The following is a 12,674-nucleotide window of genomic DNA, read 5'->3' as shown; positions in this document are numbered from 1 at the left end:
CCCACCCTGGGATCATGACCAGCAGAACTTGGGGTGCCTCTCTCAGGCATGGGTAATGAACTTCTGTCTTTTTTTTCCCTCTCCTTTGGCCCCCGGTATGATAAGTTTTAAAGAAGTAAGCTAACTAATTTTGGTATTTTTTACATCAACATTTTATCCTTATTACATGTATTTTCCCCCATCCTCACAATGAACTTCTGTCTTTTTTTTCCCTCTGCTTTGGCCCCCGGTATGATACAGAAGTTTTAAAGAAGTAAGCTAACTAATTTTGGTATTTTTTACATCAACATTTTATCCTTATTACGTATATTTTCCCCCTATCCTCAAACTTGTACAAATCCTTGTCATGATGAATAAATAGAGTGTAGTCTGTATTTACACTCTTCACGGTGCCAGCTCTGTTCAGTTAATTGCAAAATTCCCCTTAAAAAGGGAATGCTGAGTAAGGATTTCAGGGGTAGGCTGAGGTATGATACACAGAAGCTGATAAATAGTTTTCTGGTTTTTTTCCTACATACTGGATCATATCCCACTTGCAGGGTCCACTTGAAATTCAGCTACCATGCCATGGTGTGTTTTGCAGTGCTGTGTATGCAGAGGAATGTGCAGCCTGGGCCTGGAGGGGCTTTGAGCAAGGAGGTTTGAACATGCTTTTGGCATTTTTATGTGGTCTGTGAAAACCAGGCTAGGGCCAGGAGACCCTGCATCACGTGGGCGATGCTTTAGCCTTGCTGCAGTCTTGCGAGCAAACAAGGAAATCAAAGGAAAAGAAGTGTGGTACAGAAAATAGTTGAACCTGCTGTGAACCTTGCAGATGAGATAGTCCAAATTGGCCTGAGTCATCAGCTGAGGAGGCCGAGCATGTTCAACAACTGAAAACCAAGAACAGGCAAAATAACTCCTGCCTTCAGAGGGAATGGCTTCTGATAAAAGACAGTGGGAACATCACAAAGGGAAATGCTTTCTTGACGTTTTAATGCGAATCAGTAAAGCAGCTCAAAACCAAGGGATTATTTGTAGACTGGTTAATCTTTCTCAAAAGCAATCTATGATGATAGAAAAAAAGAAAACAAACCCCTTCAACAGTGCTAGGAAACAGAGACACTTTGGTTCATGACCTAGTTTTTTTCAAAAAACATCAGTATTATATTTCAGAATTCCCTTTGATTATTCAGTGGAGTTTTTTGTCATCTTTTTACTGTACTAATTAAACACAGCATTTTCCTGGGGCAATAGTGCCATGCTTGGATAAAGCCTTCTCCTTTGTTCATTGGAAAGTTATGTTGTATAGCATATCTTGAAATTTTCATAGAAATATTTTAGTGACTAGATTTTCATCAGTGTAACTGTTAGTAACAACTCTAGAAGCACTGCTTACACTGTAAGGGTCTGATAGACACACTGATCTGTTTATTTTGTTGTCTGAGAAATGGGTAATTTTTTTCAGTATCTGTATGTGCCTGTCTTGTTCTCCAGAGGATCTCTCACTTAGGATTTTTCTCTTTATAATGCTTTCCCAGAGGTGTGCCACGATGATCTGGAGCTTTAGCACAGTCCTTACTCCTACACTTAAAATTTGCAGCTGTGGTCCACATCCTGCAATAAGAATATGGTGATAGTTTGCAGGCATCACCCTCAGGAGCATGTCAGGACTTCATTTTTATAGCAAGCAATAGAAAATCAGCTTTCTCAGACTTTAAAGTGCAGGTTCAAGTCCCTTTGGAAATTTTCATGGATGTGTTTTATCTTGGAGCTGTGCCACCAACGTCTGTCTGTTGCTTTGTGATATTTTTCTGACTCTTGAGAGATGGTCTTGCTGAAATATTTCCAAAATAAAACTCCTCTTATTGCAGCTATATTCGGGGTTAAGTTATGGTTTATCAGATCAACACTCTGGGCTTGCACTTCAGTGGGGCCTCAAGGTTCCAGAGGAATTTAACTTTGTGCAGGTCACTTGCAGCATTTTCCATCTTCTGCCCAATCCTCCTTTGCTTTTAACATAAAATTGCAATGTTGTGCCTCCCAGCAAAACTGGGAGATTCTTTCTGAGACAAGAGAGAAAGAAAATGCTGATACTTTGTAGGTGGAAAGGCAAAAGAAACAGGAGTATTGCATTTACTTAAAAAAAATAAAAAAAAAAAAAAAAAAAAAAAACAAAAAAAAAAGAAAGTAAAAACACACCCCCCACCCCCTCCAAATATAAAAACCTCTTATTAAATTTTACCCCATTCCCCTGCTGCTATGAAAGTTTGTCACTTTCATGGCAGAAGTTTCATGGGAGCATGAAGAGATATCTCTGCTTTTTCTTCTGGTGTACAGTGACATCTACAGAGAATGGAGCACACCAAACAAGACTTTCCCATTCAGTATCACTGGTGTTTTGTTTTGTTTTGTTGGTTTTTTTACTGTTTTGCTTTTATGTATCCTTAATTTAAACTCAGGACTTTGTACATTCCCACAGAAATCTACTTTTTTTTTAGAAGTTGGTTTACTATGACAGAAATTACTTTGATGTTTGGAAGTGCAATAGCAGTTTGCACACAGAAATAGGAATTCCTTTCTCTTGATGGGGTGGTGGGATGTCAGGCTCTACAGTGCAATGCACTGATGGCAGCTTTTTGGAGACAAAGTTTCTTTCACAACTGTGGTGTTGTCATCAAGAAGTGGATTTTGGATGCTTTTGGTCTGAGTTCTTCTGCAGTTATCACGCAGATAGCTTTGCCATTAAATGGAATTTTATTGATGTAACATTCTGAAGTGTTAAAGAAAACACTAAGATGTAAATTTCATTTATTTTCTAAAAATCCCAGTAAATAAATTAGTAAGGAGACAAATAGGGCTGCTTTAAAAAATTTTCTTTGTTAGGCGAACTCCTTAATTCTGTCATGTACATTTTTAGTTGGCTTATTTCTTGGTTTTTTTCTTTTGATCTTAATTTTTTTGTCTTCAAGAAGGTAATTTATTACATGTGTGTAAGAATGTAGGTACTTGGGCTCTGAACTTCATGGCATTTGTTTTTTGATTGTTCTTGTTTTATGCCTTTTATGTAAAAATTTTCATGTGTCAAAATGTGAACACTTTTGGGGAGTAATTTTTCTTGGATATTAAATGTTAAGTGTATGAAACCAAGGTTGAAAGTTACTGCATCAATGTGTATAAATGCATCAGGAGTTGGTTTGGTCTTGTTTTTTTCCCATACCAGGTCAGATGTTATGATAATATTAACTGCAAACCAGATCCAGGTCTCATTAAACTTATACAGCAGAATGATAATCAGAAAATGGCCAAATAATGAACAAAACCCAGAACTTTTAAACCTTATTAAGCCATTGAGGCTGATGAGCAAGTTTCATGGCCAAAGCTTTCATGTCTGAAAAATGACCCTGATATTTGCCAGCTGGCATTATTGGTTAATTTGGGTTAAATTCAATTTGCAAAGAGGAAGGAACACAAAGTAAAAGAATATCTCAGTGGAGCAGGAGGGAGCACTTAAAACCCATGTAGTAAAAATCTGCTTCTATGTAGAAAATCCTTGGTAAAATGCATCCTTATGCAGCAGTAAAAAATAAATTGTATAGTAGATGAAATACACCCATTCCTTAAGAAGAGACAGAATAATTATTAAAAAAAAAAAAAAAAAGGAATGTGCTGGTGTGATGTGCTAGCATTGAAAGGCATTGTCAGCATTTTTCTTCTTGTAGGGATCTGCTGTGTCCAAACTCTGAACATGTCATATTCCTGCCTTTTGAGAATTTTAGCTGGGGATGATGGGAGTAAGGAAAAAAAAATTTAAAATTAGTGTTTCACGAATAATTGAGCAAATGTCCGTTTTTGCAACGGTTTCAAGTATGACTTTTCTAACTCTGAGAATAATCACAGGAATGTTTCAATAGCTGCAGTTTTTATGGAAAGAGGCATCTGGAAAATGTCTTCCCTTAGCCATGGGTTTTGGCAGGGGCTGTAAGTGAGCATGGTCAGTGTAATTAAACTGACAAGTGCTTGAGGTACTGTACTTGTTTGCTGTATGTACTTGCCTTCAATAAATATTAGTATTTCTCCTAAATCTTCTCCTCTAGCTGATGACTCTGACATCATTTAAACTGGAGTGTAGCATGTAACAAGGCAGCACGGGAGGCAGCATTTAGGACAAAATATTAAGGGCTTTCTCAGCAAATACCCTTTTGTGATTGACAATCAGGTGTAGATTTCTTCAGGAAAAGTTCCATCTGACAGAAGCCAAAAGACCTGACTCCAGAAGATTTTTCTTAGTGAGCTGTAAAAATTTCCCTTTGCTGTAGAAAATCAGTCTGGAGCCCTAAACGCCAATGCTTGCAAAATGTTGTGGGGTTTTGGTCTGAATCCTTCCTGTTTTTCTGATAAACATCAGAATATAGCCTGTGAACTTGTGAATGTAGCCCCTGAGGGGATCTCTGGGGCTCAACAGCTTTTGTGTGAGTGCTGAACAATTAAATGATCTCTTAATCAGGTGGTCTGTAACGAGTTAAATCTGAATTAACTCTTTGTAGCTGTCCTTGGTGTCATGTTGACATGGCTCTCTCTCTGTACCTCTTCCTCCACAGACACCTCTTTATCTCGTAAACCATGGGGAGACCGGCCCCATCCGGTGCAACCGCTGCAAAGCTTACATGTGTCCCTTCATGCAGTTCATTGAAGGTGGCAGGAGGTACCAGTGTGGGTTTTGTAACTGTATAAATGATGGTGAGTGATGTTCCTCTAATCTGGGATTCAAATCAATTCCATAAAACTAAAAAGAAACTCTATCTCTAAAATTATTTTCTTGACTTGCCGATTTAACAAAAAATAGTTCAGGGAGATGCAGTAACTAGACTTATTTCACAAATTTAAAAAAATCAATTCCCAAGAATAGTAGAGGGAAACGTTTATTCAGTACAGTTAAAAAAAAAATAGATGAAAAATAATGCTGACTCATGAAGTCCAGTCTGGTATGATCAAAACTTTATTTTAAAAATTGTGTGACAACACAGGATGCAGAACTGCTTGTGTTGTTAATTGAAAGCAATTTTTGTGCTGAAAGAAAACATTAATTTCTTTAAGAAATGCAAATTTACAGCAAGAAGCAAATATTTAGATGCATGTTAGCTTCTCCCTGTGCATGACTGTGGGTGCAATGGTTGAATAATCTATTAATCTTGCTGTGACAAGTGTTGGTTTTCACAGAAGATACCATGCCATATTTGTTCAAGTGTGCTGCATGTGACTCATAACTGTTCTTGTGCTCCTGGCGAAATCCCAAATCTTTGCCAGAACTAGCCTTTCTAGACATTTGTATCAAGCTGGATTTCCTCAGCTGGATCACAGGGGTATGGTGCTTTCCCTAATACAGTCATCTTTTCAACTCTGAAACGTGAACCTTGTCAGACTCCCTCCAACTGCTTTGCTGCCTGGAGCTCTAATGTTTGTGCAGGCATAGCAGATAATAAATTTCATCGTTAGTTAACAATTGAAACTCTCATAAAGGGAAATTTAGATGCACTGGGAGCACTTTAAGAAAGACATTTAAGTTGCAGTATCATTTTAAATCATGCTGGTATTGCTACAATGTCTTAGTCAGAAAGCACTTACTGAAACAAAAAATCATTGATAAGAACTAAAAATGGCTAAGAAACTAGGTTGATATTCCCCTCACTCACAGGCATATGCACTTTTTCAGGCAAAAATGTGGGAAATAAGCATTCTGAGTATGTATTCATTGAGGAACCATAGAACTGGCTCTGTGTAAATTGTTGGTGCACCCACTTGATTTCTTACTGCTTTGGAGTATATCTGCTGAGAGAATTTGTTGTGTTGTTCCTCTCTTTCCCCAGTTACAAATGTTTTTTCCTCTTCTTGTGTTGGCTTGTAGTCCCCCCGTTCTTCTTTCAACACCTGGACCACGTGGGCCGACGGATAGACCACTATGAGAGGCCTGAGCTGTCCCTGGGATCTTACGAATACGTGGCTACTTTGGATTATTGCCGAGTGAGTACTGCCAGCGTGCACACCAGTGTACAGTGTTATGGCAAAGCAAACAAGCTCCTCAGAGTAAATGCACTTGTAAGCTGCATATCAGTTTCCAGGAACATTCTAGGAAGTATGGATAGGTGTGGACAATACAATGGTTTGTTCTTTTGTGCTGCAGAACATGATGCAAGAAAGAATAACAAGCAGTGCAGCAAAATCATGGATCACCAGTCTTTAAGTGAGACATGTGCACGTTTACCAGCATGTTGCACTGTTCAGGGGATAGCTTTGGAATTCTGGTGCATTGTTGCATTTTAGATGTATGTCTTCTACTGATTTTGAAGACCAACGCATGCCTAAATAGCCTTCCTAATACCCAAAACCTTAGCAAGGGAATTTGACCTTGGAATCTGTTCCTGGCAAGAGTCTTCTTAATATTCTGACCAATAAGTTACAGTGGGATTGATTCTCTCTTTTAATATCAACTCACTGAAGAACTCAATCCAGAGCCCACTCGTGGTACTCTAAATATTTGTAGTTGGTTTTATTACAGAACTCTATTTGATACTTCTGAAAGCATAAATTACTTAATCTTTTCAAACTTCAGCTCATTTTACAAAACTGCAAATGTGACTTCATCTGACTGCAGCACAGACATATTTTTCTGTTCTTGCTGGAATCCAGCAGAATTTTTTTCCTGTGAGTGGAGCTGAGGCCATCATAAGGTTAGAAAAGGCAACTGGATCCTACAAAACCTTGAAGTAGCTACCAGTATCTTCTTCGGACCATCAAATTATTGCTGGTATGGAGAAAATGAAAAGGTTTGGGTCTGCTTGGTCACTAGAGCACCGCTCCAAAACCCAGTGAGATCTCTGAGCTAACCTGTAAGATTTGATTGAAACCTGGGTTAAACCCCAAAGCAGGAGAGAATTGCAGAGAGATGTTGCAGAGATACAGTGTGGGACACTCAGTGTACATCCAGTGAAGTTCCATCAAATTCTGAAGCCTCAACTTTAGTCACCTATCTTAAGCCAGGGAGTTTCCTCTACAGGTTATCGTTCTGGTCTGCCTGCTTGCTACAAAGATGCATCCCCAGACTTACTGCAACGTTAAAAAAAAAAAAAAAATCTCTTACAAAATAACACTCTGCGCTGGAAATGCTATGTCATTAAATGTGGCATTATTTTGTAATTCACTTTTCATTTGGCTCCAAGTTGCACTGGTTCCCTACTTTTATAAATCCAGTACAAGACCAGAACTGAGAAGTCATTTCCTTTTGTGCTTATCAAATGACAAGGATGAACAGCTACAAAGAATGTTAACAAATCCCAGCTGGTTTGCATTATTGCACTCCTGCTAAGCGGATGTGGTGAGAGCACAAGTCCTTGTTTCTGCCATATATTTGTCAGAACTTAGAGATTCTTTATAAATGCTGATCTGATACAAGAATGTAGAAGCAGTTTTTGGTGCAGTTTCTGAAACAAGCATCCAAGTACAGTAAAGAGAACTGTTTTGAAAGATACTGCCTGGTTTTGGTTTGCTGGAATTAATCCTGATTTGTGTGAGTCAAATGAGTGAGATCAAGGGTATAATGTTCAGTTTAGTTTAAAGTTTGCCAGGGACTAAGGATAAGTCATAATTGAAGGGTTAGATTAATTTTCTTTAACTAGAATTTTTCTAGAGTTTAGTTTAACAAGTATAATTTAAGAGGTCAGAACTCTGTATGAAGGAAGTGAAACTGTAATGAAAAACTGTCCTGAATTTGACGCCAAATAATGACTACTACTCATTTAATGGGAATTAAGAAAACCCATTTTAGGGAGTGTCATGTTTACTCTTGCTCTGTTCATTTTGTATTAACTTCCTAGGTACATCTCTTGGCATTGCTTTTATTTTTTTTTTTAACAAACCTTCCTCTTACTTTTTCTCACTTACAGAGACTTTTGTCCATAGTGTGTGCATGATTTGTGTGCCATTTACACTGTGGATAAGAGGAACTCCCCAAGGAAAGCAGGGGTACAGAAAAAAGCCAAAACACAAATTTTTTTAAACACTTGAGTTCCAGCAGAAAAGTTGGTGCTTCATGTTATCTAATGAACTGTTACCCTTTAGATATTTTATTCCGTTAGGATGCTGTTTTCCAGGGATAGTGTTCTATTCCAGGGCTGGACTTTACCCAATACATGTCAGCTCTCGGCAGTAGTTACTATTTACGATTCACAGCATTTTTAAACAACTGAACACTGTATTTGCATTGCCTTATGGTACCACCTCTAAATTTTTTTCTCATAACAGGACACTGTCTAATTTTCCTTGTAAATAGTCTTTTTTTTTTTTTCTTCCGTGTAGGACAAGAAGCCTCCTAAACCACCAGCTTTTATCTTCATGATTGATGTATCATACAGAAACATAAAGAGTGGCCTAGTGAAACTCATATGTGATGAACTGAAGACTCTGCTAGATAAACTTCCAAGGTAAAGAGGCATTAGTGTGCTTGGCTTAACTCACTAGGCTGCACTTTTCATGCAGCTTTGCATGTTGAAAGGCAAAGCCAAGGTGTGGAAAATGTCAGAATTTCCAGAACAGGAGTTTTTTAAATGATAGGGACCAAATGTTAATTTTTAACGCTGCTGGCAATTGTTACACTTGGATGTCTGGGCTTACTGTATGAACAGAAGGAATATGCCATGCTACTGCACTTGGAGCTTGTATTCTTTTCCTTGCTTGCAGTGAACTCTAGTGGTGTTGTCAGCTCAGTCACAGCTCGTAGCTTCCACTTCACTGGCAGCAGTTGTGTTTGCTGGGACCCTGCTTTTCTCCCTGAACTAAACAGGGAAACACTCAAACCAGAATACTCAGCAGCAGCCAGTCTCTCTAAAGCCATGCTGCTGGTGCCTTGTATCTTTAGGACTTAACTGTTAATTAGCAAAACTTTAAAAGCTTCTTGCTGCACTGTGAGACTTTTCTGTCCTGGTTTGTATCTGAGAGAGCAAATCTTGTAAGCAACAACCATTTTATGAAATAGAGCATGTGTGCTTTGTGAGCATGAAACACACAGCAGTAGTGTTACTTGTCTTCAGTATTATTGACAGTGTATTATTTTAGTGTATTTTAGTGTCAATTTTAGTGTTAGTGTAGTTTTCAATAGAGTTTAAATAACACAGACATTGGGAAATGAGAGCAGTGAAAGACTGAAATGAAGTAGGCAAGATGTTTCTTGTCTACATATAAAAGCATATTAAAAAAACATCCAAAAAGAAAATGCTTTCTAAATAACAATGCTTGCAGAGGGAGAACAGACTTAAGAAATGGAGAGAGCAGTGTGAGGAATGGTGGGAGGTGACATCCTTGGGACAATCTGGGATATGTTAAAAATCTTTTCCTTATGGCCTTCTGGGATCCCTGTGCCGGAAAGAAATTGCAGTCCCGGGTGGGGGCTTATTTTATCAGATGCCCATGTAAGGCCATCTCTCAAGTAGTTTTTCACTGAAGATTACACTGGAGACACAAGTGTTTGATATTATCCCAGACATATCTCAGAGTTTTCCATCAGGATTGGTCATGACTCTGAAGAGAATAAGAGGCATGAATGGAGTAACAAAAAGCATTTGGCAGTTTGGAAATTTGAATGGGGCAAGTAGAGGAGGAATGAAAGCAAATGTATCCATATCACAAAGGAGACGTACTCATCCTTCTCACCAGCACTCTGAGAGATCTGTTGTGAAATCATTTGGGCTGAAGTTTTCATGTCTGCTGAAAAAAGCAATTAAAAAAAAAGTCAGGCCCTTCATTTTCCTCAGATTTTTCTGTTGGCTTAAACAATATTAATTTAAAAGAAGACATTCCACCAAAATCTATGGTGAAAATTTTACTATGTTGCTTAGACACAGAGGTCACTGTGTGTTCATTTTCTGTTGCTGGGCAAAGACACCTGCAGAAATATTCTGCTGTTCCCACACGAGGGAAAAGGCCTCTGCAGGGAATTCACCTTGAGCTTGTATCTTTGAGAGGAAGGACTTGGGGTACCAAAGAAATCTGTGCAGCAAAAGAATTGCTGAAATTTTACAGCAGATGTTTTCAAACCTGTGTTCCAAACAAGAACCCCCTCCCTGACTTCATTTTGGGAAATACTGAGAAATGTGTTTGTACAAATGTGCTTATGAGTTCAGAAAACCAGAGTAATGAGTTATGCAATTATGATTTTTAGGTATATAATTTAAAATAAAAACCAAAAAGTATTTGAATGCATTTCTGTGCATATGGGTCAGGTTTCTCCTTGTGAGTCTTCAAAAATAACTAGAGTGTGAGCTACAGAGACAATTGGCTGCTTAAAGCTAACCCTTAAAACAATGATAGAACTTGATGGAAGTGGGGCAGTGCAGACTGACGCTGGTAAGAGCAATATCTGGAATAAAGGTCCCAAACACCTGGTGTGTAACTCCTTTGGGACTGGGATGATGTGGATGCTTCTCTTTGAAGTAGCAAAGTGGTGTGTGTATAGAAGTTGAATAGCACTTTGTCCTCATCCGGCTCCATAACTAATTGTGCTGTTCTTTCTTTGTTATGATGTCAGCCTGGTTTATTCTTTATCTTTGGGGTTTTTGACTGTTTGAATGAGATGCACAATTGATAGGTTGATGTGAATTTATTACCTTTGTTTAAAGAGTAAACAGTGGAGCAGTTGATTTTATCGAGGTGTTTGAATTTGACCTAAGGCAAAGATTGAGGCCATTACCTCTGCTTGGTTGTTGTTTGCTTTGTTGTTCCCTGTACCGATAATGACCAGAGAACAGTGTTACATGTGGAAGGGATGCTTTTACTGCAAGGTCAGATTTCAGAATTACAACGGCTTGGGTTTTGTTTTTCTTACAGAGAAGAGCAAGAAGCATCCTCGGCAATTCGAGTTGGTTTTGTCACTTATAACAAGGTCCTCCACTTCTTCAATGTAAAGAGCAGCTTAGCTCAGCCTCAGATGATGGTGGTCACAGATGTGGCAGAAATTTTTGTCCCTTTGCTGGATGGCTTCCTTGTTGACTTTGAGGAATCCCGATCGGTTGTTACCAAGTAAAGTACAATTATACTTCATGAGAGTAAGATGTGAATGCTTATGATGTGCATTACGTCTTTTAATCGGTTGGCTTTGGGGGTATACAGGTATCTATTGAAATACTTCAGAAGCCTGCAGATGCTTCAAGGCCTGTGTTTGCTCCTCTGAGGCAAAGAAAAAGCAATAGCCATGGCCTTCTGGTGCCAAACTGGAAAGGTTATGTAGGCCAGGTGTAAGCCACCTTTCAGCTGTGCTGCCTCAGAGCGGGGAGGAGGGTGAGGCTCTGAGCCACGTGGTGTTTTCCCTCTTGCAATGCACATAATGTGTGCCTGGATATGATCTTAGGACTCTGAAGTCCTTACAGCACACCAGAACTACTTAATGGTTAGCTATTTTTTTATTTATTGCCTGTTCCTTTAAGTTACAAGCTTTGAAACAATGCATCTCATGGAAATAAAAAATGCATATTTTCTTTTATTCTGGCTGGGATCCTAAGAAATTGAACAAGGAAAATTTGTATTATTTTTTGCACTATAAATTTTCATGATCAGCATCTTCCTATGTGAAGGCAAGGTGTGTTTGGGGATTACCTTACACTGACCAGTTGAGACACTGATCCTTTCTCTTTCATAGCTTGTTGGACCAGATTCCGGAGTTGTTTGCAGACACTAACGAGAGTGAGACCATCTTCGCTCCAGTTATCCAGGCTGGCATGGAGGCACTAAAGGTTAGAACATTCCTGTCTGTCAGAGAAGCAGCTTGAAATCAGGTTTGCTGAAAGCCAGTCCCATCACAATGGGAAATTAGGGGAGAAAAGGTCGTTGATTGTTTCCAGCACTAATGTTCTGTTATTCTAACAGTACCTTCCAACCGCAGTGCAGAATGAGAACTGACAAGCATAACATCTGTTCCCAGATGTTCTTATTGAGGGAAACCAGTCCCCAGAGTCTATTCCTCGTAGGAGGGATGTTTAGGAGAAGATGAAGAGCAGGAGTCAGTTTCTTGTTCAGCATTTAAGAGAAATAAAGACATGTTTAGTAACCGCTGCAGAACAAATCAATACTCTTGTGTTTGCACGGATATCCAGTCCTTGCACACGTGAAGGGCAGGAAAGTTAGTATACTAATAATAATAACATCAGACTTTGCTCTGGTAATTCTTTTGCTTCTGCAAAACTTGTTTTTCTTACAGAAAAACAAAACAGAATATTTAGAACTATCTGTGTGTGACCGAATCAGGCCATGGCTGCAGAGTTTCCTGTAACTGACAAGTTCTCCCAGCTTGGATACAGCTGGCAGGGAATCCACAGCCCGAGGTGCTCCTCAGTTGCTTTCTGTATATCTGGGAAATCCCCTGGAGTGCTGACATTCCAGTGGAGCATTGCCAGTTAAATGCACACCACCCTGATTCACCACAAGATTTGTACAGGCAAAGCACAGCCAGTGGTGCTTTAAAATGGTTGATTTGGGAGCTTTTTGTGAATAAAGCATGAACTTTGAGTACATAAATTTATCAAAACAAAAATGAACATCTCTCAAATATATTTTTTATATATTGAATTAATAGCTGCTTTATTGTTATTTATATTACCAGCAGGTATGTGTGCAGAGCACATCGCAATGCATTTTCCTAATATTTGACTTCT

The 12,674-nt window shown here is 38.8% G+C and overlaps 1 protein-coding gene across 3 annotated transcripts in view; it reads left to right on the top strand.

Moving 5' to 3' along the window:
• The window catches only part of SEC24D (SEC24 homolog D, COPII coat complex component), a 43,100-nt gene that overhangs the window by 22,676 nt on the left and 7,750 nt on the right, over positions 1–12,674 (top strand). For all 3 annotated transcript variants that reach the window (XM_041482331.1, XM_041482329.1, XM_041482330.1), the window contains exons 9-13: positions 4,581–4,719; positions 5,885–6,000; positions 8,332–8,456; positions 10,855–11,046; positions 11,663–11,756. In XM_041482331.1, the coding sequence (XP_041338265.1) occupies positions 4,581–4,719; positions 5,885–6,000; positions 8,332–8,456; positions 10,855–11,046; positions 11,663–11,756 (666 nt within the window). The remainder of the gene's footprint in view (positions 1–4,580; positions 4,720–5,884; positions 6,001–8,331; positions 8,457–10,854; positions 11,047–11,662; positions 11,757–12,674) is intronic.

The sequence above is a fragment of the Pyrgilauda ruficollis genome, unplaced genomic scaffold (assembly GCF_017590135.1).
Source record: "Pyrgilauda ruficollis isolate IOZ18807 unplaced genomic scaffold, ASM1759013v1 scaffold58, whole genome shotgun sequence".
In the NCBI taxonomy this organism is placed as follows: Eukaryota; Metazoa; Chordata; class Aves; order Passeriformes; family Passeridae; genus Pyrgilauda; species Pyrgilauda ruficollis.
Note: the sequence above shows the minus strand (reverse complement) of the source record. Positions and strands in the feature narration are given on the sequence as shown.